Source organism: Lutjanus erythropterus, chromosome 6 (genome assembly GCF_056507025.1).
Source record: "Lutjanus erythropterus isolate fLutEry1 chromosome 6, fLutEry1.hap2, whole genome shotgun sequence".
Lineage (NCBI taxonomy): Eukaryota > Metazoa > Chordata > Actinopteri > Lutjaniformes > Lutjanidae > Lutjanus > Lutjanus erythropterus.
Genome location: NC_139322.1, coordinates 3427421 through 3453922, shown reverse-complemented (window position 1 = coordinate 3453922; position 26502 = coordinate 3427421). Strand labels below are relative to the sequence as shown.

Genomic DNA, 26502 nt, shown 5'->3' with positions numbered 1-26502 from the left:
GAGTTGTTGTCTGTTAAAATCATTTAGAAATATAGTGGACAGAGTACTTATTTGGTAATTAGGTTGTTATATTAAATTGTAACCAACAGTAGCTTTCCACACAGATTGACCTAGATTAAATAGAAATGTAATTTATTAGCATTAATCCTTATAACAAGCATGAGCACATCAAAGTCAAAATAACATCTTCCACATGCAGCACATGAATGCACTATTAGATAAGCTACATGCAAAGAAAACCAAATTCAAAAATGATTAAAAGACGTTACTGGTTGACCTGTAAGTTAACTAATGTTAGCAAAGTCTAGCTAATGTAACCATTTATGTATATTATCTAGCTTGTTAGCAGGTATTTTGCTAACACAAGCTATCAAATGTATAGCTTGCCAACAATTTATGTAGATTAGTCAGCTAGTTACCTAGAGTTTTGATACTGAGCTAAAATTTTGCTAACTAGATAGCTAATGATTGATATACATTAGCTAGCTAGTTAGCAAGTTTTTTTTTTTACATCAGCTAAATTAAAATGATTATATATCACTAGTACAACTTTCCCCATCACATCTTTTAAAATGTGGCTTTCTTTTCAATTTAGTCAATAGTACATACATCAGATATGCACAGGTAGTAGTAACGATTAGCGTTACTGTCTTTGGAGGCTAAGATGTTCTTACTGCTCTTTATAGATCCCTTTCCTTTCCAGGAAGGATGGAGACCCAGAGGATGTTTATTTGTTTTCATTTTCCTATCTCTCCCATTATATGAAACTTTATGTTTTCCCCCAGAGGGAGATGTGGCCTTGTCGTCTTAGGCTGGATGTTGTATTGCAGGTCTGATGTACAGCATATAGATGCACTATAATGAAGATTGTGTATGCAAAGATTGCATCCATTCAGTCAAATGAGAGCTGCTCACCTGGCACATAAGCCAAAAAAGTTTCCTAGCTTCCAGGTTTACTTCCAGGTTATATGGCTCACTGAATATTTGCAGTAGCAAATAGCAGGGAAAAAATGGAAGCAAGGCTGAGCAGCACTGCTCTGTCTAGTTCTATTACAAGTTTTTTCTTACCTGTTTCCTGTACTTAGATATGCTATGTGCTAGGCTTTTCTAAATAATTTTTCAAGATGGTTAAAAGGTGTCGCTAGTTGACCTGTAAAAGCCATACATAGTCACTTTTTAAGATAGCAAATGTTAGCAAAACACTACCTAACCTAACAATTTATGTATTATCTAGCTACTTAGATACTATTTTGGTAACATTAGCTATCAGATGTAACTAGCTAGCTAACAACTGATGTAGATTGACTTGCTAGTTAGCTAGAGTTTTGCTACAGAGCAAAAAAACTGGCAAGTTAGCAAGTTTTTTTTGTTTGTTTGTTTGTTTTTTTTACATTATAGCTGAATTAAAATGATGAAATGTCACTTTTGCAGGTTCCCAGGACACATCTTTTAACCATCTTCAAAATGCGTATTTCTTTTCAATTTAAACTTTTAGCCTAGCACATGCGGGTACTTTAAAATCTTTTTTTCAGCCTGAGAAAAGTTCTACAAAAAAATTCCCAGTCGCCACTTGCAAGTGATGATGGGACGAGATTATGTGTAAACAAGTATACATTGCTTTTATAGGAAAATGTTGCATATTATACCTTTAAAATGTGGAGTTCCCCTAATTTGATCTGCCTTTTTCTTTTTGTTTTGTTATGAACTTACATTACATGAGTCTACAGCATAACAAAAATTTGTGTTCACTAAATTAATGTCATGGAAACCGAAGACTAACAATATCCAACAGTGTAGGCTGTGTGAAGTTAAAATAAAGTCAAAATCTCATGAAAGAAACTGAACAAATTAATGAGTTCTGTGTAGTTCTGTGGTCTGTGTCTTCCAGATGGAAGTGATCCAATGTCAAACCAGCAGCTCTCATTCCAAACCTATTTTAATCTTGACTGTAAAACACAGATCTTCATTCTTTAAAACACATATATTTACATGTTTTCTGTGAGGACCTTTTCTAATTTGTAGTTTTGTCACCTCTGATCCCTGGTTGCACCAACAAGGGTTAATTTTTGCACCAAACGTTTAGACTGGCTTAAAATTAAAGGGATAGTTTAGTTTTTTAATCCACAAAACACTGCTGGAGTTTCTCAGGAAAACAGTGTTGTTGTGTTAAGTGAATGGTGGCCAGTTTTCAAACAGAAAAACCTACTAGAAAAAAAACATAAAATGCCTCTATACTGCTCATCTGGTGTAATCCAAGTCTCCTAAACCCCCTTTTATACATCTGTTATATCTATTATTACATGACTTTGCTGTACTCAATTTGATTGGTCAATTACAGCATTCTAAGGTTTGTTATTTTTGTACAACAGACCATTGGACAGACCATGGACACCGTTCTGATCATAGACCATGAAGGAACAATAATATCGTTGTTAAATCACTAAAATCATTTTAAAATCACAGAGTATTGATTTTTTGGTACAGGCAGGATAATGTAAAGTGAGCAGGCCACTACTGTGAAATAAAGCCATAAAATCATTTTAACATTAATATTTTGTGTCACATAAATGTGTGGCAAATATATCTTTTTTTGGAGGGTAAGTAACCATGTAATAAGTGGGATAATGTACAGTGAGCAGGTCATTATTGTGAAATAAACCCATTCAGGATGATTCAAGTCCTGCATCATCCTGTCGGGATTTAGAGATTCAGTATTGTGCTAATTATACCGTAGATGCAGAACAATGCAATATTTAGGTTTTGAGAGACTGCATGCTCCTCCTCATTATGCCTCAGACTGGTTAATCTACGACCTTCCTGCAGCCATGGCTCTGTTTTTACTGCCTAAATATTAAATATATGAATTAAGCGACTGGCAACAAAGTTATTCAGATCATCAGGGGGAAAGTGAGAAATATGCACAAATCTGTTATTTTGCAATTTAATCCCCTGCATATTGTAATCTTAGTCAGCGCTCCTCTGGCAGCAGCATCTCTTCGTCTCCCCCTTGCTCTGTGCGCTGGAGACTGGCAGCTTTTACTTATGGGGACAATCTGTGTCTCTGACGCTCTGAAACTTTGCGCTGACTGGCAACAGAAGAACAGGCAGACAACACAGAAGGAGAACAAGGTAGACTGCTGGAGAACACAGATGCAGCAGTCTTTGTAGTGATGAGTAGTAACCCCCTGTCATTTTAGCTTGAACTGGGACACAGTTATTGTCCCCCCCAACCATAGCATTAAACATCCATCCTTGATTATAACCATCATTAAGACAGGATTAATTATAGAACTGTTGTTCCTAAAAACTGGCATCTAAATGTATGCAGTGTAATGACAGCAATCTAAAAAGGCCAAATCTGCATAATAAGTACTTTTATTTTTGATGCTTTAGCACATTTTTCTTTTACGACTTCTGTACTTTTAATTAAGTAGATTTTAGAATGCACTTTTACTTGCACTGGAGTATTTTTACACTGTGGTATTACTGCCTCTGCTGAAGTAAAAGTTATAAATACATCTTCCACCGCTGTATTTCTGATGTCGTCAGGGACCCATGAACCCAGTTTGGGAAATGTTGCTAAAGTCAGTTGCAATAATGTTGTGAAAATACCCACAACTTCCCCCCAGAGCCCGCAGCATACCACCAGGCTCTGCCAATAACAGCATCCGCAGCACAAACAAGACACAAATAGCACTTTTCTCTGTTTGAGTTTTACTTTACTGTCTTCACTACCAACGATAAATATCCTGCAACACAATACAGCTTATAGTCACAGACATGCTTAAAATAAAAATATATAAAAGACTTCACTGACGATGAAAATAATTCAAGTTAGCTTCGGGCTACCGCAAGAAAACAGATCCAACATTATTGCACATTTCTGTACATGGCCTGGTGTGAAATTTGGCAAAGCAGATGTCTATAAAGTCAGGACTGAATGTTCTCTGCCCCATGAGATGGCCCTGTGTTAAGACTGCGTGATGAAACACAGGCAAACAGGTTTTAAAAAAAGAGAAAAAAAAAACCATAAGGCAGATTATTTGAACTTAGAAAAATAATCCTCTTGGATGATTCAAGCGAGAGAAAACTAAAGCATCAACCAAACAAAGGCTCTGACACACTGTGTGAGTAAGATATTCAGCAAAAACATTTAACGCTAAATCTAATTCTTCCTCTCAGCAGCAGCAGCAGCGTCTGTTTCCACCTGCTGACCAAATACATCAGCTCTGATCCAAGACAAGCCCTGATGAGAATACACATGAATATTGCTTTGGTTCGCACAAATCCAACACGATTTTTGACACATTGGAAAATCTACTGATCCGTAACAGTTTAAGGCAATGTAGAAGACGATTACATACACATTTTTGTTTGGAGTTGAGTTGTGGGTCAATGCAACAATGCAGGCGGAGCACAAACGGCCACATTTCATATTTTTCCATATCTGTCTTAAAAGAGTCCCGACACGCCCACATGTACGTTGAAACACTTTTTTCTCGCTGTAATAATTCCTCCTGTTCATACTGGGGATGAGATGACTACCATTTTCACAATAAACACTAATAAAAATCCAGATTATTGATAGTATTGTTTCAAATTTTAAAACTAGGAGTGTCACGATTCTCAAAATTCACATTTCGATCGGATTTTTTGATTTAAACATTTTGTTTTTCGCTCTGATGCACATGGCATCATTAAACCATCAAGTCTTGATCTGTGAAGATCAACAAATCATTGGTTTTATGCCATTTTTAGTGAATCATTTACTTCTAATTCTCCTTTAAAAAGATAATCAATATGGTATTGATAGCTAGAAAAAAAAAATATACTGGGAGAATCATTGATTCTGCCTTTTGATTTGATTATTGAAATTGAATGCTAATTTCTATCAATTTTGGATTTATTGGATTTAATATTTAAATTGTGACACACCTAACACTGAGACAGAATTTTCTTGCTGCTCATTCCTCCTGTTTGTACTCAGGATGGGACAACTAAAACAGATCGACGATAAACAGTGACAAAAATCCAGATTATTAGCAGTATCATTTCAAATTTTTATCATCATTAAAACTAGGAGTGACACAATTCTCCAAATCCATGATTCAATTTGATGTTTTGATTTAAACATTTTGTTTTTAGCACTGATGCATATCACGTTATTCATTTTTTATGCTCTGACAAATGTCGTTTACTTCTCTAATTTTTCTTTAAATAGATCATCTATATGGTTTAAAGTGTGATAACGACGCTGTGTTGTCTTTGAAGTGTTGTTTTTTTCTTCAGACACACACTGGACGCAGCAAGTAGGCGGTGAGGAGAGAAAGAAATATAAACTATGTACTAAATTAAATGCCGATTTCAATCCATTCTGGATTTAATATTGAAATTGTGGCACACCTGACGTTGAAGCAGTTTTTGCTTGCTGTAATCATTCCTCCTGTTCCTGCTGAGGATGAAACGATTTCACGTTTCATCACGATAAAATTCCAGACGATCAGTGTTATCTTTTCTAATTTTGATTATCATTAAAACTGTGTTTGATTAACGTGCATTGAAGAATATTGTCCTGCATCAATCAAAGTCTCCCAGACGTAGACGCAGCAGCAACATGGGTTTGTTTTGCATCAGTGAACACAATAATACTGATAACTGTGATAATGTTTTTCAGTATTAAAGAGACAGATTTTTTAATGTGTGATTGGTTTGGAGATTGTTTTGGTGTGAGATGCAGAGTTTTGGGGATATCGGCCTTGGAGATGTCTGCCCTCTCTCAAATATAGGAGAAATATATGGGACTCGACTTGTGGTGGTCAAAGCACAAAAAAATACATTTAAAAAAAACTCAACAGCGATGTTTCTTTCCAGTGATAATGACCGGGTTACTCAAGATAATCTGCAGACCTTGTTGTGAGCAGTTTCATGGAGGAACTATTTTCTGTCACCATTAATGTTTACATCCTGCACCGTCATGAGCCTCTCTCATCCATGAGTAGATGCAGACGTAGTTCAGCAGAAAGAAAACAGTTCTCATTTCTGGAAAGAGAAAGAATTTTTCAGTTGTATTTTTGGTGCTTTGATCAGCACAAGCTGAGTGTCATTTAGTTCCATTATACTGGAGCGAGGGACAACGTGTCTTCGGAACATATGTCTTTCTGCTTTGGGGATGAATTGTCCCGTTTAAGCTGAAGCTAATATGAGGCTTCGACAGTCTCAGCTAGCAAAACAGAGCGGGTAACATCAAAAGTTAGTGTTTTTAGTATGAAATTCCCTGGACAGTGTTTCTGATACCCACATAATTTGCCTAGCTGGTACTGCTGAAGCCTCATTTTAGCTCCAAAAAACAAAGACAGTGGATTTTGTCCCTCGTGTCTTACACTGGAAGCACATTTTAATGGCCTGTTTGGACAGGAGGAATGATTACATCAAGAAAAACCTGTTTCAGTTGGAGCTGCAGCAACTGGTCTACTGATCGATTACGTGATCAAAAGAACCTGGCACCTGTTTTGACAATCGATTATTTGTTTCAATCATTTTTCAAGCTTGGTTCCGGCTTTCTAAATGTGAGGGTTTGCTGCTTTTCTCTGTCATTTATGACAGTAAATTTGGGTTTTGGGCTGTTGGTTGGACAAAAGAAGCAGATTACTGTTAATGAAAATAATGCTGCAGCCCTAGTTTCAGTGTACATATGGGTGCCTGGTGAAAAAATGTAACACATAGTAATAAATTCATAGAGGCAACCTATAATGGCTAAACATGCATCTGCTCATGTCAAAAGCCTCTTTGCCTGAGCCTGCAGCTGCCTTGGAACCACGGTTAATTGCTGGGCTACGTGTCAACTAGAAAAGACTACCCACCTATAGAAGTGCTGCTTAGTTAGTAAAATAAATCAGTCTAATATTGGCAACTTGCCCTGTAAAAGTCTACACACATGTTTCAAATGAAACAGAAAATGTCCTCTCAGTGATGGGAGTGTATGCACCTGCAGCGTGCATCAGTAACAGTAGTAAAGTTGAGAGCGCAGCCCCCTGAAGGTGTCGTCGTCCTGCCCGCTGGCCTGCTCCCCTTCAAACAGCATGGAGTCTGGGAGCAACACGCCCTCTAGTGGATCCGGCTGGCAGAACTCCACTATAAACTCCTCCTCACAGTCCAGCAGCAGTCTCGACCAGGCGCTCATGTCCAGCTGGCCCGCCGTGCCGCCGTACTCCTCCGGCAGGACCGAGCGGGGGATGTTCCGGTGCAGAGAGCGCAGGTCTGAGCCGTGGAGGATGTACTGCACGAGGAGATAGCACAGACACCAGTCAGTGACGTCACCTGTCTCACCATCTGCTCCATCATTTAGAGTGGCTTTAAACTGTATTTCAGGTGTCACTCACACAGTAAAGAACCCACAAAGAATTATCACCCAACTTTGCAGTTCACCTCAACTCTATAGAACTTAAAAGCTTCTTTCAGCTCATTGAGCTTCATGCAAGAACCATTCGTACTAACAGATTTCTTCTTCAGTGGTTTGTGCGAGTGATTTAGGAGAACTTGCTGACCTATTTTGAATATTCTTCAGGATATAAACAAAATTTACGACCAATGGCAAACAGACCAAGTCATAAGATTAGCCCTGTTTCCACTGCAAGATCCAGCTCGGCTCAACACGCTTTTGGTACAGGTACTTTTCTCAGTTTCGTTTTCGTACGCTCTCAATGCAGAAGGGATTCTTAGCTGATTGCCATAGCGACGCTGGGTGATTTCAAGCTGCCATGAAATCATCTTTAACGCGACTCAAACACACGGGAACGCTGGAGCATATTCTTTCCTTTTGAGATCCTGCAACCAAACAGGTTAACGTCTGCACTTTGTCAAATAAGGGCAGCATGGTCGGCTGGCTGACATTTTTTAAAATGTTGTTGATGATGTTTGTTGATGTTCTAGAAAGGCAGTAAAAAAGTGAATTATATTGTGTTTGCAATTTGCCATCTGTGTGGAGGATGTCTGTGTAAAACAAGTGATAATTCTAGTTTCGATTCTCTCTGACCAATCAGCGGTCTGCAGTGTTTTCCCTCCTTTAGGGCTGGCTGATGTCGACCAAACGCACTTCAGCACCACTTGTATGTAACTTAGCTGTGTCATGCTTCAAACCAAGTTACCTGGCTAAATATAACGAGGAAGCTAAGCTATGAAGACAACATCAGCATGATTGAAAGAAACACTAACAGCGGTCTGCAGGAAAGAAACACCTCTGCCACCAATGTGACTGTGGATTCGCCTGACAGGGCAGCCTTAATTAGAAAATGGAAACTGGAGGTAGAGTTGTAACATCAGTGCAATGACCAGCAGCAACAGCTCCTGTTTATTTTCTCTCCCACATGTCAAAAACAGAACAAAACCTCTGGTCCCCCTCTCTCCCCCCGACCTTTAAAGGATAAGCGGTTGAAGAAAATGAATGAATGGTGACAGAAAACTAAAAAAGAGCGAGCTGAACTGAGCCGAACTTTACCATGCAGTGGAAGCACAGCGACACTGGAGCATCTTGCATCTTAAGAGACATTTCTCCTCCTCCTCTGATGAAGCACAAACCAGAGTTAAAGTGAATACTGGACTCACACTCACCAGGTGATCAAACGCACGAGTCTAAATGCTAATGTTGCTCCATATCTGCTGCTCGTGTTAATAAGCATTTGTATGCAAACAAGTTTGCCATATTAACTTAAAAGGTGTCTGCTTGTTTCCACCGCCTGCACATGAATAAAAATCAATTACTGCAGGTTTAAATGAGCACAAAGCAAACCCTCTCAGGAGAATCTGGAAAATATGGGGCTGCGCTTCTGGTCGTCTGAGTTCATTCCACTGAAAAGAAAATGCCTGGCCTTCCATTTTCACAGATGAAAATAGACGATTATTTTGGAGCGCAGGCTGCGGATAAAAGGGAGGCACACGATTCAAAATAGTCCTTTGTTGAAAACAAAAGAGTCAGAGACAATTCAAGGACAATAGTTACCCTCTCTGCCATCTTCTCCTTCAGAAAAGGCTTAATTATAGCAAAGATGCCTTTGAAAATCCTGGGCTCGTTAATTATGTTAACAGCCTTGATTCTGATTGGAAACCCATCCTGTGAAACAGAAAGAGAAACACAACAGTCACAGCTGGTCCTTGACTAACATTTCACTTTGTGTTTTGTGTGCATGTGTAAATATTACACTTTCTGCAGCTGATTCCATTATAAGATAAGATGAGATTTTTAGTAATTAATTTTTTATTAATTCTTGTGTCAGAGATTGCTCCCGAATCACAGTAACATAGAATAAAAAACAAAAGAATATTAAATATAAAGTGAAATATAAAATATTAAGTGTATAAGGAGTGACTGCAAAACAAGAGCACCTCATAGAATAACAACAGCAGTAACATAAATTTAAAAAGTAAGCTAAAATAAACTGAAATAGAAAAGTTATATTTCTTGACAAAGAAAGAAATATTGGTAGTGATGTTGAAAAGTAATAAAAAGTAATATTGAACTTGATCATAAATGTGATGATGGACATGATATGAAACCTTATATTGGACATAATAAATAGAATGAAAAAATAAAAAGTAATGTTGCATTTTAGGGATGAAACAATACCAAAAACTCACTGTGTGGTAATAATGCATCCGCAATACGATGTATATATATAACAATTTAAAAAATATATCCTTTTAAGTAAAAAATTATTATTTTATTTTAAAGGATATTTTTTATCTTTTTAAAAAATAATTAAATAATAAATCTTGCTGCGTACAGCATTCTGTGTACGTATACAATTTGTTTTCCTTATAACTTAAAGTGCTTCTGCTTTAAAAAAAAATTAAATAAAATAAGATTAAAGTAATTAATTGAAATTAAAGTAGCCAACCATGACTTCAGCGAGTGCAAACAAGTTTCATGAATTATCTTTGGCAATAAATGTTTGAATTTTATATTAAAAACTGCAAAACAAAAACAATGCAGCTATAAGTAGCAGTCCTGTTATTAAATAAAATACAAATAAAATAACATAAGTAACTACGTAATATCACAATATATATTATCACAGTCGAGTATGGTATTGATATGTTTTTTTTTTGCAATATTGAGATATTTGATATATTGTTTGCACGTGACAGTGAACATAATATTGCACAACTTAATATCATACATGATACATGATAAGAATAATTAAAAGTAATATTGCACATGATAATGATGCAAAGTATGTTATTAAACATAATATTGTACAAGAAAATAATAATGTAAAGATAATACTGCATGATAATATTATTATTGCACCTGATATTGAAAAGTAATGTTGCACATAATGTTGAAAAAAGTAATACATCAATAATACTGCTGTAAAGTAATACTACACATAAAAGTATCATGAGATCATCAGATTTCTCACCTGGAGGATGCTCACCACCTTTTTGGCGAGGAACGGGCCTGGGTTGGACGCTTGTGACATGCCCACTCCGGTGTAGTCGGCTAAGATGACGATGCCGTTCACCTGCGTCTCCTCCGGCTGGATCAGCTTCTCCAGAGTCAGATAAATGGCCCTCACATTGTCAACAAACGGATAATCATTCGGTTTCCATTTTCCTGTAAAAGGAGATTGAATAATTGCACATCGTTATCAAACAATAAGTAGCTCCGACTGAGCAGCCTGATTGGTCAACTAGACATTTACAACATGCTCAAATCAGCATGACAGCTCATCACTAAAACTATGACTCCGCTCAGAGCGGGGATGTTCCTGAAGCATTTTTATTCATGAAAACAAATCACCAACCACAGCCGGCAAATATAGACGATGACCTCCTGTTAGGATATTTCTTGTAGCTGTTACAGCAACATTTACAGAATCAATTTTCTTTAATGCATATAATTTCTGGTGCTGTCAGTTTGCTGCAGACTGGCTCTTTGTTACAGGTGCAGCCTCTCTTGTGTGCAACAAGTCAGAGAACAGACAGTTTTGTGACCACAGTCAATGTGTTGTTTTGGAGAGGATAAACACCAACAAATACGGAAAACATGGATTTTTGGAAATCTATCTTTTTTCAGTACATTTTTACCTTTGGACGCTCTGGAGCTATTAGAAATGTTTGACACACAGAAACTCTGTTCACCCTCAGGTGTAATATTGTTTAAGTAAAGCCTGTGTTGATCAGTATTAGTAACACAGTATCTATTAGAGATTAGAAAAAAACATGCAGACTGTGAGGTCTGCTGAATAATGCGAATAATGGAAATGGAAATCAGTAATAATACAGTAGTTAATATAATATAAATCTGCTGAATTCTCAAGTGAAACGGACGCCAACCTGGCCGGAGACACAGGATGTATCTTCCGTTGGGGTCTGGCTGTGGCAGGACGGTGAGAAAGCCCAGGTCCAGGACGTGTTTCACTGTGGACGGCTTCAGGTCCTGGAACACCTCTGGCCAAGCCTTGCGACCCGCGTGGTAATTGAGCAGCAGCTGCAGGGCGCGGTCGTAGTCAAACTTCCTGGCCCGCAGGAAGCGCAGAAGAAAGGTGTCGTCCAGCCTCGTCCTCAGGTTGGGCTGTTCCTGCAGAGCCGGTTCAAAAAACACGACCAACAAAAACATGAAGAGTCAGTAATTTTTGTTCAGTTTGGACAACAGAGCAAAGACTTGAGTCAAAACAAAATACCATTAAATAATGGCAATATAATTAACCCTTTGATGCACAATGTGGTTCTAAAAAAAAAACTGGCTGAGTTTTTATTTTCTATATCTTTGCAGTAAATTAATTTAATCACTCAGTGTTCCAGATATTCCTCAATTAACTTGTTTTTGATCATCACAAATCTTTATTTTCATTTTTCCTATCTTACTTTTTGAATTAAAAAAACTCTTCTAAGGCACAAAATGGGTCTAAAATGACCCACATTCATTTCCTCTGTCATTTCACGCATTACTGAGTGATTCTTCTCTATATCTTTGAAATAATTGTATTTTATCATTTAATATCCCAGTTATTCACTTAATATCTTGTTTTTGATTACCTCAAATCATTATTTTATGTGGAAGATGCTATTAGTACCCATGTGTCAGTAGCAAATAGTGCCATTTGCACCCTGGATGGAGTAGCCATGTGGTTATTTACACCCGCATGGCGGCAACAAATTATTCTTTCCTAAATCTAATAGGATAAAACAAGGAGGTGAAATAAAACTAAAGGTTTTTGTTAATCAAAAACAAGATATTTAATGAATATTTGGAATATTGAATAATAGAATAAAACCATTTCAAAAGATAGACCAAACACTCACAAACACATAAAACCACATAGGAAATGAATAGAGGTCATTGTAGGCCCATGTGGTGCATTAGAAGACGTTTGGATGGCTTGTGCAGTTGATTGTGTTGTTCGGTATGTTTATAATTGTCTACAACACTCAAGAAAAGACCAGCAAAAATTGATTCTACCAACAAGTTTTGTGTGTCTGTCTGAAGCCTGATATATCTTATTTGACTGTTTTATAAAAAAACTGTCCTGCTTTAAATGCTTCTGGTATTTAAACAGAAACAAATTTATTTTTTATATGAATGTCAATATGGCAAAAAAGCACAAACCTTCAGTATCATGTCTCTAAGTGCTTGGACATCCCGGAGACGCCACTCTGGTTTCTCCTGGAGCTCCTCTCGTGCCTTGGCCACCAGCTCTGGGGTCAGGGTGCATGTGTAGATGGGCGGAGGAGGTCCAGGGAACCAGCTGTGCGCTGCAGCTGCCGACGGGTCCACTGGAGGAGACCTGAGATCGATGGACTCATGCTGATCAGCCATGGACCAACTGGGTGAAGCTGTGTGGATCAATTAATCATTTTGAGTCTTTTTTTTTTTTTTTTAAATAAAAATGTCCAAAGTCTCTGAATTCAGCTTCTCAAATGAAAATATTTTCTGGTTTCTTTAGTCCCCTATGAGAGCAAACATAATATCTTTGTGTTTTGGACATAAGGAGACATTTGAGGATGTCAGCTTGGGCTTTGGAAAGCAGTGGTCCAACCAAACCACTCAATTAATAATCGATCAAAAAGAAAATAATCAACAGATTAATCAATGTTTAAACTAATCATTGGGCCTCGCTTGATGTCAATATTTTCTTTTGTTGCCTCATTTAAATGTTTTGTGAATGTTGGAACATTTAGCAAACAAAATGAGTCGTTTTGGCTAAACGTTCAGTTTGGACCTGTGCATGAACTGTTTTGAAGATGTAACGTTTGAATAGACAAATGTGGTCAAGCAAATTAGAAAAAAAATGAAGTGTAGTTGGGTAAATGTGCTTATGTACACTGCACAGTTTGCATCCAATAATACCACTTGAATTTGACAACAGACACTGAAAATAAACTGTTCCCTAATACAAGAGGAAAGCAGGAGTGTTTCCTAAAACACTATAGCAGCACAAACAGGCTCATACATTCACTGTGTGTTTGTTTAGCAATGAGTCATAAAGCCTCACAGCCGACTGACTGATACATCCTGAGCCTGAGCAGAACCGATGCGACAGAACCAAAGTCAGATTAATGACTCAATACCAACCAGAAAATGCGTTCAACATTAACCGACTAGCGCGCACACAAATGCCTTTTCTGAGCATCCATTGGTAAGTGATGAAATGTCACCAAAAACATCGACATGACGACCCAAAACCCAAAACCACAGTGTCAAAAAAATCACAACCGACCTGTTAGGAAAATCCTTCTTCCGGGTATAGACACGAAGCTTTCTCATTGGTTCATATGCAGCATGTGACGCTCTGCCGAAGGGAAGGGAACTCCAGACCAGCGAAAGATCTCGCGAGCGTAGTAATTTTTACACCAAACCATGACCTTACTTTAACTTTAACCAGTGTTTCCTGTCCCTAAACCTAATCAAATTTTAACAACAGTGTTGTCACATTTTAAAATATGCCCAGTTTGTACAATAAAGAAACAGCATGAACAAATCTCGCGAGAGTTGCGCAAAGGGTTCCCTTTTATTCACGACTCAGCCGTTGTGCATCTGTTGTTTTGACGGCTATGCTGCCTTCACGTGTCCCTCGGAAACTAGCCAAAAAATACGTGTCAAGCAATAAAAATTGAAAACGAATGTTACAAAAAAATAGAAATTTGTGCGTGTTTCGTGAGTCTCTCGTTTAGTTTACTTTATAAAGTGTTCTTCAAAAAATGTTATGCTCACAAATGTATAACGGACAGGAGAAGACTTGTTACTTGTTAAAAGAAAATCACTACATTTGGAGCAGCCTTAGAGTTTAGCATGGATTCAGTGAATCTCACATCTTGCAAGCTAAAATTGCATGCATCCTCACGCTTAATATAATGATAATATAATTTAAAGCATTATGTATATATTTACGACAGCTCTTGATGGCTTTAAAATAAAAGTAGAGCTTGCAGGAGACATTATTTCATGTATACTTTATTTCTTACTCAGTTAAGATTTATTTATTTATCTTAATCATTTTTTAAATGTTGTAGTTAGTCTATCAATCAAACTATATGTGCCAGAGTGTTGGTGTGACCTGATATATATTTTTTCTTCCTTTCTTTCTTTTTTTTTTTTTTCTTTTTTTCTTTTTTGTTTTCCAGATCGGATTTATCAATTACACTTAAATGCGGTAGATGGCAGAGTTTACCTTCATATTGCTCAGCCTGCGTCCCTGTCAGTCACTGCGGGCTGCATGTCCTCTCATCATCTGTCAGGTATGGTCTGTAGTTCAAATTTATTTGGAAATGAATTGTTTTAAATTAATACAACTAATGTATTCATATTTATGTACGTGATTGGTGTTTTTGTAAGAAAAAACTACTTTACTTGGATATCTTTGAAGATGACCTTCATGTGTGAAGCTAATTGTTTTGTCAGTCAAACTCCTGTCATGTCAGTCTATAGTTTGGTCTAAATGCAGCACATTAATATTGGCAGCGGATTTTTTATTTATGTATTTTTTTTCTTTCAGTTGGAATGTAGAAATAAATCCTTGAAGTTCCCCCTCTCTCTGTCTTGAATCAGTTCTAGCCTATCTATAATGATTTTATGGCACTTTATCAGTCTGAAGCAACATTGGCTATCAGTGAACAAGCAGCACTGCCACGTTGGAGCATTTTTTTTCCCCCAGAGATTTTCCAACAGGTTTGATTTCTTTATGTTGTACTATTTCCCATTCAGAGAATATTCTTCAGACAACTCTTCTCTCATGGTCACAGAAAGTATAAAATAAAATCTGCAGAATGCAATGTAAAAATAGACCTTGAAATTTATTAATTCATCTTCACATTGTAAGGCGAAACATTGCCTGTTTTTTTAAGGCAGTACAGGTTACAAGGCACAATTTATTCCATCAGTTAAACCACGACAAAGTACTAAACAAAAAATATAATATATTTTTTAAAAACCAATACAACATATTATTGGGAAACTTCCTCAGTGTGTCTGTCCATGACTTTTACAAAGTGGCACCACAAACTTCACCATATGTACCAAGATTTCTTGGTTTGCATTTTAACATGTTAATTTTTTTTTTTACTACTGTAAATATTCCAGTACATTAAACAAACCACAGATATTTTAGTCATGTCACAGAATAGTTAAAAGAGACCCCAAAAAGCTGAACTCATTTAAGGGATTTCCTTTAGCTTTGATAAAATGAAAATTTTCCTACTGAAAGTTGACACCATTTTATCACTAATGAACATAAAATAAAATACTGTGCAACGCTAAATATGTGACAATGTAAGGCCTGTTGTAACATTCATGAAATACTGACATGATCTTATCACCATGTCTGACATAAGCCTTACTGCACACACTGAGGCTATGCTAAAGGAAGTGATGTCGCCCAGTAATAAACTATATATACAACATATGTGTTCCTATATGTGTCGATCATACAGAACAACAGCACGACTGGATGGTTCTGATGCTTATAGTTTTGTCTGGCCTTCATTGAGCTGCAGAGCTCAACTGCAGCTGCATGTGTGAACAAATAAATCCCTGAAGAAAAACAGCAATCTGCAAGGACATAATTGACCAATCCTAAGTCCCACATCTTTTGAAACCTCAGTCAACTTTCTCCTCTCCTGTTTCCTGTTAGCTACTTTGACATGCTATATGCTAGATTTGTCTATGTTGAAAAACAAATTTTGAAGATGGTCTAAAGTTGCTTGAGGCTTGAAGTTAACTACCTAACCAAACAACATCAATCGTTAGCTAGCTAGTTAGCTAGAGTTTTGCTACAGCTAGAGCAAAACACTCCTTTTTCCTTGGCAAAAACAGTCATTCTAGAACTGCATCAGTTATTCTCATGGCTTCACTGAATAGCTCATCTTGCTAGTTAAAATGTCACTTAATGTAATGATAACAGTTAAAAGCAGACAGCTCATATAGGCTTTAAAAAATAAAAAATAAAAATAAATAGGGAGCCTGCATTTTATAGTATGAGACATTATTCCATGCATTCTTGGATGCATTCTTTCACAGTTTACATTTACTTATCAATCTTTAACAATTTTTTCAAATATTGTAGTTAGTTTATCAATTAAATTGTATGTACTGGAGGGGCAGGTGGCTGATATCACTGGGGGATCTGTAAAAGAAACATATATATATATGTAGACTATAGTCACATTGCAAGTCAGCTAATGTTACAAAAAATCAATCAATCAATACCAATTAGTAGTTAGCTAGTTAGCTAGCGTTTTGCTCTGTAGTGACATACACCTATAGTCACATCTTAAGTAAGGTAATGCTACAAAAACACTAACTATCTAACTAATCTGCATCAATTGTTGGATAGGTAGTGACATTTTAATTTTAATTTTAAAAAACACTGGCTAACTAGCTTGACAATCTACACCAATCATTAGCTAGCTAATTAGCAAGCGCTTTGCTCTTTAGTGACATATACAGCCTATAGGCACATCTTAATTAACCAAAGTTACAAAAACACTAGCTAACCAATTTACATCAATTGCTGGCAAAGTAGTATCTGATAGTTAACACCAACAAAACACTTGCTAACTAGCTAGCTAATCTACATAAATTGTAAGCTGTCATTTTGCTAAGATTTGCTAACTTGTAGGACCAACATGTAGCAATTTCATAAGGAAAAATGAGTCTGCAGTCCAAATAGAGAGTTGGAGCCATAGACTGTATATTCAGTGGGTGGAAATCCTATTTAATATAAGATCTGTGGTTGAAGTGGGTTGTCCCCCCTGTTATCCTAAAAACAAAAGCCCACTGCTCTGAAAATACACACTCTGGAGTTAAGAGGCTGCCTGTCTGACTGCCTGCCAGACTCCATTAACATTCTGCATTCTGCTGCGAACATTAAGCATTAATTTTAACTCTGTTTAATGTGAAACAGGCAAACTGGCCCGGAATAGAAATTTCAAAGGGAGACACGGCGGCTGTATATTACAGATTTCTCCTTTAAGAAGTGACTTTTCCACGTCCTCCTTCAACATCTTTTAAACATCTTCAAAATGTGGTTTTCTTTTCAACATAGATAAACTTATTATATGTAAGTACAGGAAACAGAAAGCTCAACTGTCATTGGAGCACAGAGCAAAAAGGGGCGGGACTTAGAAAGGGTCAATTGCAATTACATTCTACATATTTAGCTACTTTATTGCTTCAGTCAAGTTAACAGCTTCAATGCTGATTGAGTATAAACTTACATATAAAGACCCTGGTTTAACACAATAAAAAAACTGAAGGAATAAGGATCCAGAGGATTGTTAGATGGCCTCCTGCTTTGTAATAGTAGGCTGAGGGATGGAGGTCGGCTGCTTGGGCACGGTGGCTATGACCCCCTGAGCCAGTTTATAATGTTCTGAGCTGGAGGCAGTAGGCGGAGACGGGATCGGGGTTTCAGGAGTGGCTGAAAAGTAGAACACAAAAGAGCAGCAGCGAGTCAGAGGGAGAAAGTGCAGCATAAGCAGGTGTATATTTACCATTCTGACATGTCTCAGTGGGGCAACAACACAATTTTCAGATAAGGAATAAGCACTTTTGTGAAATTTCTCAGAGCATTAAACATGTTAAGAAAGAATAACAGAAGTTCTCTTTGACAAAATAAGCCAGATTAGTTTCAGTGAAGAATTTAGAGGATTATTCTGCCGAGCCGGTTTGTCCTTCCAGCTACCTGACCAGGCTGCACATGGAGCTCGGTGAGGGAAATCTGACAGCCTCTGTTCATTTAAATATCATTGATTACAGTTCACTTAGATCAATGCTTCTGATCACACTGGTCAAACCTGTTCTTTTACAGTATGTGGAAGTGAAAAAAACATTTAAAGCTGCTAACAAGGAGTTCTTACTGATGTCTCTATATGACCTACATGAGTCAATGAGACCAACAAGAATATCTGCTGTTTCTATATAGTTAATCTTAATGCCTGCCAACAGTTCAGATTCTCCTTGAAATCAGATAAAACAAGCCTAATTTTGTTTTTGATGTTATGTTTTGTGATATATGAAGGTTTCTTCCACTAGCTTTAAGCTGACGACAGAGAAACAATCTTAGATATCAAAACAGTTGCACTAAATCAATAAGGAGAAAACTCTGCACACTTAGATCTATGCACTATCACACTTAATACTGAGCTTTCGGTCTCTGTTGTACAGTTGTGCAAAAAACTTGTCCTGATGTGTTTTTTATACTTACAGATTTGACCATTATGGATCGGCGTTGGCATGTTGCTGGTCACTATAACGTTGCTGCTGAGGTGCTCCTGGACCAGGTGAGGGTGCAGAGAGTGAGGTGCGTGTGGAGCCTCATTGGCAGAACCTGAGATACAAAACACACAAATATACAGTCAGTTGTCATTTTCTGCAGCCTATCTGACCGCACAAAGAACGCCACAGTCCTCTCTACTGTCTATAATATGAATACATGTGGACTCTATATTGAGCCAAAGCTTTTAAAGGGATTTGTTTGAGGTGGGGTTGCATGAGGTAGCCTATCAGTAGTTATTATTACCTACAGTAGATGACGGTCGGCCTGCACCAGTTTGCACTGGTGCAAGAAGCGAAGCAATGTACCGCAGTGAACAGGATCAGCAGCAAAACATATTTTACCCACCCTAAAAAAGGCCCACTTTCACTTTACCTTGCTGTCAGACTGCTTTTTCCAAAGTTTCATGAGCCAAATATCGCTCTCTCCAAACCAAGCAGACTCTATTGGTTTCTGGTCTACTGCTGCCTCGACTGGTTCGTGCGTTTGCCTTATTGCATGACTTCAGTGTTTTAAAAAGTCGGTTTAGATTCATTGAAGTCACACAATAACACAAACAAACTAACAGATTAAGGCAGGGTTTAGTTCAGCAATTCTGCGTTCTGGGAGGTAAAATGTCCTGTTTTTGCCAAAGGAGTTTGTTTGGTTTGGAGAGAGGGATATTTGTCTTATATAACACCGGTTTCCCTTCAGAAAAGGCTGTCTAACAGCAAGATAAAGCAGTGCTGCTTCTCCAAACTGGGACGTTATCAACTGCAGGTAATACACTGACTGTCGATGAGTACATTATATACAACTCTGCTTCAAATAATCTGAACTATCCCTTTAAGTTCAGAAGTCATGGTTCTTCAGGGTTGGTTACAAAGAGCTCACCTCCGAGAAGCATTTCTTGCAGCAGGTTGTCGATCTTGGCCATTCCAAAGAGTTTGACAAACTGGATCTGCTCGATCATTTGCCAGGTGATGCTCTGTAGCGTCGGCAGCAGCAGGAGCAGCTCCCCGAAGCGTCCCCGGGAGTCGTACTGCCTGTCGTTGATGTAGTCCTCCAGGCTGACCTGGACCTGGTATCGCATCCGCTTGATCTTTCCGGGGTCACTCAGACCTTTAGCATCTGTTTGGAAATAAAAGCAGGCGTGTTTACGAGGAGAAGAGTTACTGATATTACTCACTCATATTATCGGTTTGAAAAGCAGCTAACACAATCCATGAGCTCAGTTGTACCTGGGTCAAAGAAAACTATGGCTTTCAAGCAGGCATATTCGTTGTCGTCTATCTGAAGCTCCTGGAAGGGAAGCACCAGCTCGTCAAGGATTCTCACTGCTACCCTGCCCACCTCCAACTCTGGGCAGTTTCTGGGAATGATGTAGTCGTTTCCTGCAGGAGGATCACATTGTAGGTTTAGATTTATGACACTACATTAGAATTTATTCTTGGGTAAGATAATGCTCACTTTTAAAAGAGGACCTATGCTCTTTGGTAGCTAAATATTTTTATTTTTGGAGTAACTTTGCATGCTTTACAGTCCAATAACATCCTTATTTATCTTATACTGGCCCTTTTTGCAGCCCTTCTATTCACCCTCTGTCTGAAGCTGCCCCCCTCCTTAAAAGCCCACTTTCTTCTGATTGGCTAGCTTCCTGAAGTGTTGGCTGCCGGGTCTCACTGTACAAAAACACAACTTCATTCACGGATTTCAGTTAAACTAGATAATAGATAATATTTTCTGGTCTTCCCTGAGACATCCTCCAGTTGCTCCGCCTTAACTTTTGCCGATTTAATTTCAAATTGAACATTAGCATGATCCTGGGCACAGCGGTTGAGTGAAGACTGAGTCAGACAGTCACGTCAAATCATTGAAAGTAGAAAAAAAACCTGTTAAACGGTGCAGGGCGACATGAGGATTTTGCTCACAGGGTCTACTTTTACATATGTTTACCTCATTATTTGACATTTTGACCCTGTTTGATTTGAACATTGTAACATTATATAAATGACAAAATAAAGAAAAGCATGTTAACAGATATGGGCAATGAATGACGGCAATATGAGTGTGGTAAAATACTCCTGTATGTGTCAGTTTTACCTAATAAGAGGATGTCTTTGTATAGCATGGACCTCTTTGCGGCGCCGAGCAGAAGGTGTTCTCCAGCGTGAGCTCGCAGCAGCGCCACCTGAAGCACAGTGAATTCACATAATTATTAGCTGTGTTATAATAACATAAATACTTTACATGTTAAAGGTGCAGGGAGCAATTATGGAGAATGATAGTTGATTTTTCCTTGTTGGTAAACATTCTTACTTTTTTGTGGGCGGAGCTTAGGTAGAGGGAAAACAATTCCTTTAACACATTAGCTAACATTAGCTAGCAAGTTTTGCTGGCTTGTTTCTTATCAATGGCTGAAGAAAATACGAGCTCCTCTGAATATGTACGATTACTCATTCTCCAGGACCACAAGAGTTACCTGAGAAAGTTCCCATTAAGCAATGGGAGAAAAGTGAGATGAACCGTACACACTCACTCAACGGGCAAACAATTTTTCTGTAATTGCCACGGGTTTGAGCGACTGGACAAACGTATCAGTGATTGGCTGAGTCCGTCGCCAGATGTTTTTTACAGCTGATTTTATTTTGTTAATTTAACGTTTTGCTGCTGCTTCACAGTGCTGTCAGAAAATGAAGTGTGTTTTACAGAACAAGGCAAATAATAGTTGATTAATTGTGTTGAGTCATTTTGTAATTTAAAAAATTGATTTCAGCTTCTTACATGCAAATATTTGCTGGTTTCTTTTGTCATCTGTAACAGTAAACTGAAAATCTTGCGTTGTGGAAAAACAAACATTTGAGGTTGAGTCCTTTGACTGAATGACAATTTTTAAAACTCTTTTCTGACATTTATGGACCAAACAATTATTAATCAATTATTCGTGAAAACAGTTGACAGATTAATGAAGTTGCAGCCGTAGCTACCACTACTGCTACTTTTGCCTCCAGCTAACATCATGACATAATCATGACATCAGTGTTAAGATGGTCTGTACTGATATTTTGGGAATAAGACTCAACAACTAACTATATTAATTTGAATGTTTTTGGTATTTTCTGCTTCTGTCTCTTCATCTGAAGCTCACTGTGGAAACTAAAGAGAGTCAAACCCTGGCAGAAGACACTCCTTCACTGATACAACATCAGCAAATCAGTTACCAAGGCCTGGTGATCACACTGTTAATGATTCTGCACTTTTTTAAAGGGGGGATATAACTTTGAAACCAGCTCATCATATTCTAACTCAGGAATAAAATACATTAACCACTGTGGTTGAAGAATTTGAGGTTTTGAGTGATGGAAAAAAAAACTTATAGTCTTTAGAGATTTTTTTTTTTTTACAATGAATCAGAACTAGATCAGAATCAGAAGCATGTGCTTACACAGAAATATAAAACAGCTCAGATGAAGAATAACCAGCCTGAACAAAGATACACAAACATTTAACTATTACTTGCATGCATTTATCTCTACTCCATTTTTATTTATTTAGGAAAAACACTCATTGAGTCTACATGTGCTCCTGCCGCCCACACTATGGTTTTGTGCAGATCGGTTGATCAGTGACCAGAGTGTCTATACAACTATGTACACTGTGCGTGTGTGTGTGTGCGTGCGTGTGTGTGTGTGTGTGTGTGCGTGTGTGTGTGTGAGAGAGTCTTACCTGGTCATCCAGGGGCAGGTCACAGAAGGCTGGGATGTACTTGGCCCACTCCACCAGGACCAACAGCTGCTGTTTCATAGACTCACACACATCTGTGATGGCGGCGATCTTTTTGGTCCTGATGTCGCCGTTCAGTATAGGAGCAGGGGAGCTGATCTAGATGAGGCAGTGCAGATTTTAAATCATTTGATGCCTTGTTACAGGTGATTGATCATAGTTAGATGTGATCACCAGGGATGATTCAGGACGTCTTACCTGTCTTGACAGGACGTCTGCCTGGATGAGTGCATTGATGGATGGTAAACTGCTGTCTTCATAGCTCGATCTCCTGGTGCTGATTCTGTCTCTTTCATTCTGCACAGCTGAAAACACACACAGATTTAGACTGGATCGCACCAATGAAGATTAATCAGATTTTAGCAAAATTAGGTTTATGATGAGTAAATCCAGATGTAAAATTAGGCAGAGGTCTTTTGCACAATTAAATACTGATCTCAGTTTAGTAAATGCAAATTTAATGATTTAAATAAAAATTCAATATAGTTTAATCAATATGGAGATATTTGCTGAGCCAAATTAAAAAAAATAAGTAATACATTTGCATGCTGTTGGGGGCTAGTAAATATGAAAAAGGGGGTAAAACCATTAATTTTGGTGGTCTATGTATTCCTTAACAAACCATTTCATTGTTTTGCTAACTAGCTAAAAAGTTTTCAAAAAGTTTGATTGTTTGCTAGCTCACTAAAATTTAACTAAAAGTTGTAATGTTTGCTAGCTAGCTAAAAAGTTAACTAACTAAACATTGTATTAATTAGCCTACTCTAATTTCTCCTCCTTTGAGAAAAAATTGTTGTCTGAATTATAAACTGGAGTGAAAGACAGAAAAGATGGGTCATAAAACTAAATCCGGTTGAGTCTGTCCTTCAAGGAACTTCAATTTTTTTCTCAATTTATCTCAAAAAGGCCGCCATTAAACCTCCTCAACCATAAGTTTAAAGTTGATACTGCATCACATTTGGAGTTTAAAGATTGGGTGAAACCAAATTAAATTTAATTTAGGTTTATAGTAAAAACTAAACTGAAGTTCAACGAGAAGTTTAGAAGTTTATTGCAACATGATTTAAAGTTAAACCATGAAAAATGTCTCATTTTCATGGAGCTAAACAAACTGAAAAACCAGGAAAACTATTTAAAAAATGTAATTTTCTTAATTTCTTTGTTGCACATGGAGCGCAGAGAAAAATAGGGGTTGTCAGGTTGTCATGTTTATCAGTATATGGCTATTATTGCTCGGAAATGTTTGCTCAGCATAAGCTGGTTAGAGACTTCAGCGCTCCATGGAGTGAACATTAACAAAGCACTACGCTCGTGGGGATTGCAACACACTCGGTCGAGTCGTGTCGATTCAGCGGGGAGACGGCTCACACGCCACACGCCAGCAGTGATTTGCTGATTAAATGGGGAATTCTGTTTTCAAGAGAAACTGTTGTCTTCTCAAAAAACGTATAGATTGAGCTTATAGATTCAGTCAGTTTGACGTGAAAAAAGATGAAAGGCTCCTACCTTCTTTCTTCATGCCAGCTCTGAAGCATTTCTTCAGCCTGCAGTATCTGCATTGATTTCGCTTGTCCTTGTCCACAATGCATTGTCTGTTGAACCTGGAAAATGAGTGGAATGAGTTTATTTGTACTCTAGTAGAGTCAAAAAAGAAGCTTGAATGAGTGAAGCTATCAAAGCTGCAACAACTGGTTGATTAATTCATTAGCTGATTCACAGAAAATTAATCTGCAACAATTTTGATGGTTAAAGAATCATTCAAGCCATTCTTTAAAGCAGAAGTGCCAAATATTTGCTGTTTCCAGCTTCACAAATGTGAGTTTTTAATACTTTTCTTTATAGTAAACTGAATATTTTTGTATTCTGGACTGCTAGTTGACATTTGAAGATGTCACCTCGACTTGTAGGAAATTATAAGATGCATTATTTTATATTGTCTGACATTTTATATGAAAAAAAATCTATATAATAAATCATAAAAATAATCATTAGTTGCAACCTTAGAAGCAATTGACCCTTCTTAAGTCCCGCCCCTTTTTGGTCTATGCTCCAATAAATGTTGAGAAAGCTTGGCACCTCAGTCAACTATCCTTTCCTGCTTCCTGTCCTTAGATATCCTTTGTGCTCAACTCGTCTATGTTGAAAAGAAAACCAACTTTTAAGATGTTTAAAAGATGCAGCATACAGTCACATCTAAAGTTAGCGAAACATTAGTTAATTCCCCTGCTAATCCACATCAATTGCATTATTTTTTCCCCACGACTTTTCCATCTACTGTGCTGTGATTGGCTATGGCTTTAAGAAAAGATCATGGCTTGGGTTAAAATACATCCTTTCATAACATTAGGAAGCCTAATAGTCAAGGCAACGAGTACCAGCCAATCACAAATCCTAGCTAGCTAAGTAGCTAGCTAATCTACATCCACCATTAGCTAGCCAGTAAGCTAGTGTTTTGCTAACATTGGCTAAAGATGATCCGAGTACATAGTTTATTGAAGTACAGGAAACAGTAAAGGAGGAAGTTGACTGAGGTTCTGCCAGGTAATAATCTTGCTGAACTGTCATTGGAACTGGGCTGCAACTAACATTTTTTTTTACTTTCTCAATAAATCAATTAGTTGTTTGTTCTATAAAATGTCAGAAAATGGTGAAAAAAGCCCAAGATGACGTCCTCAAATGTCTTCACTATTCAGTTTACTGTCAGTGAGAAGGAAAGAAACCAGAAAATATTCACATTTGAGAAGCTAAAATCAGAGAATTTTGGCTTTTTTTTAAATTAAAAAATGACTCAAAGTGATTAATGAATTATCAAAATGGCTGGCGATGTTGCAGCTCTAATTGCTGCACAGAGTAAAAAGGGGTGGGGCTAAAATAGGCTCCTTATGCTGTATTTATTGCCAGTTTACAGATAAAAAAAAAATTTGTGTTTTGCTTTTTCAGTGTAAAGTTGGGAACAATCTGCACTGCAGGACCACATGTGCAATGCTTTGCTTAAAAAGTAAAGAGTATTTCTCCCCCTTCAGGCACAGGTCCGTCCTCACCTGCACGAGTACATGTGGTTTTTGCGGACGCTGCGTCTGAAGAAGCCCTTGCAGCCATCACAGCTGGATGCCCCATAGTGTTTGCCAGTGGCTCTGTCTCCACATATGGCACACAGGCTGCCCGCCCCCAGGTGGCCAGTGGCGTTCATGTTGGCGCTCTCAGCCGGTGAGGAGTCTGACACAAGCAGAGAGAGAGACAGAGAGAGAGAGAGATGGGTCAGCAGGCTGAGCAAAACCAGAGGAAGAGCGTTTTTCATTAAACCTTAATCAGATTGCACTCATCAAGCATTAAGAAATATCTTTGAGCAGTGTAGATCAGAGGCTGTGAAATAGTGTTTCTGCTTCAGTGAGGAAGGTGTGAACGGCCCGAGTGAATGCAGTGATCAGCCCCATTGACAGCTGATCAAAACCGGCCTTTCACGAGAGCCTGTGAGGATCTGTTACCTGCCTGAGTGGCTCAAACAGGGTCAACAGAGCATAATTGATGTCATCTTGATTACCTCTGAAAAGGCAATCACTGGAGACAGTTGTTAGTCACACAGACTGGGTCAATCAATCACGACACACTATAGATTAAACTCAACAGACGTTGTTATACGTGTAAGTGATGGAAAAGTTCCCCGTAATGCTTCCCTTTTCAGTCTCTCTGGGAATTTTAGACTCAGGATCACATTCAGACGTCATGGGAGACTGCATATAAAAATAAGTTGGTGTCATTGTGAGCCCATGTCAAAAAAACTCAACCCTTTTTTCTCCACTTTAGACTCTGTGGGAACAGACCGTTTGTAACAGGAGACGGGAGTCGTGATACTTAAACTACTGCTTCATCAGAGGATGAATATCAGTCCACAAACAGTAACCAATCTGACACCACGTCGGCCTGCAAGCTGAAACAGGTTCAAATTGCTTCGACCAGATGACCTGAGCGGCGT

The 26502-nt window shown here is 38.0% G+C and overlaps 2 protein-coding genes across 4 annotated transcripts in view; both read right to left on the bottom strand.

Annotated features, from left to right (window-relative positions):
* Nucleotides 1–6144: 6144 nt before the first annotated feature.
* Nucleotides 6145–13705, bottom strand: ttpal (tocopherol (alpha) transfer protein-like). Of its 2 annotated transcripts, XM_084720257.1 has the most exons (6): nt 13571–13705; nt 12605–12831; nt 11332–11575; nt 10416–10609; nt 8996–9106; nt 6145–7276 (listed from the first exon to the last, which is right to left on the bottom strand). In XM_084720257.1, exons 1-6 carry the CDS (start codon nt 13626–13628, stop codon nt 6998–7000), a joined length of 1113 nt encoding a protein of 370 aa, XP_084576383.1. In that variant the 5' UTR covers nt 13629–13705; the 3' UTR covers nt 6145–6997. The 2 variants fall into 2 exon arrangements, with proteins under 2 accessions (XP_084576383.1, XP_084576385.1); XM_084720259.1 differs by lacking the exon at nt 13571–13705 and having other exon boundaries at nt 12605–13491.
* A 3456-nt stretch (nt 13706–17161) lies between these two features.
* Nucleotides 17162–26502, bottom strand: part of hnf4a (hepatocyte nuclear factor 4, alpha) — a 33774-nt gene continuing 24433 nt past the window's right edge. For both annotated transcript variants that reach the window (XM_084720256.1, XM_084720255.1), the window contains exons 2-10: nt 25571–25745; nt 24036–24130; nt 22728–22834; nt 22473–22628; nt 20850–20937; nt 19988–20140; nt 19641–19877; nt 18699–18821; nt 17162–17912 (exon numbers count right to left, since the gene is read on the bottom strand). In XM_084720256.1, coding sequence (XP_084576382.1) covers nt 17770–17912; nt 18699–18821; nt 19641–19877; nt 19988–20140; nt 20850–20937; nt 22473–22628; nt 22728–22834; nt 24036–24130; nt 25571–25745 — 1277 coding nt within the window. In that variant the 3' untranslated portion in view covers nt 17162–17769. The remainder of the gene's footprint in view (nt 17913–18698; nt 18822–19640; nt 19878–19987; nt 20141–20849; nt 20938–22472; nt 22629–22727; nt 22835–24035; nt 24131–25570; nt 25746–26502) is intronic.

What these genes read in the sequence shown, in the direction of transcription:
- ttpal (XM_084720257.1), bottom strand. Translation starts at nt 13,628, where the DNA reads ATGCTCAGAAAAGGCATTTGTGTGCGCGCTAGTCGGTTAATGTTGAAC. An exon ending in AATGTTGAACGCATTTTCTG is followed by an intron (nt 12,832 to 13,570) that starts GTTGGTATTGAG and finishes TGATCCACACAG; the next exon opens with CTTCACCCAGTTGGTCCATG. An exon ending in TTAGAGACATGATACTGAAG is followed by an intron (nt 11,576 to 12,604) that starts GTTTGTGCTTTT and finishes CCGGCTCTGCAG; the next exon opens with GAACAGCCCAACCTGAGGAC.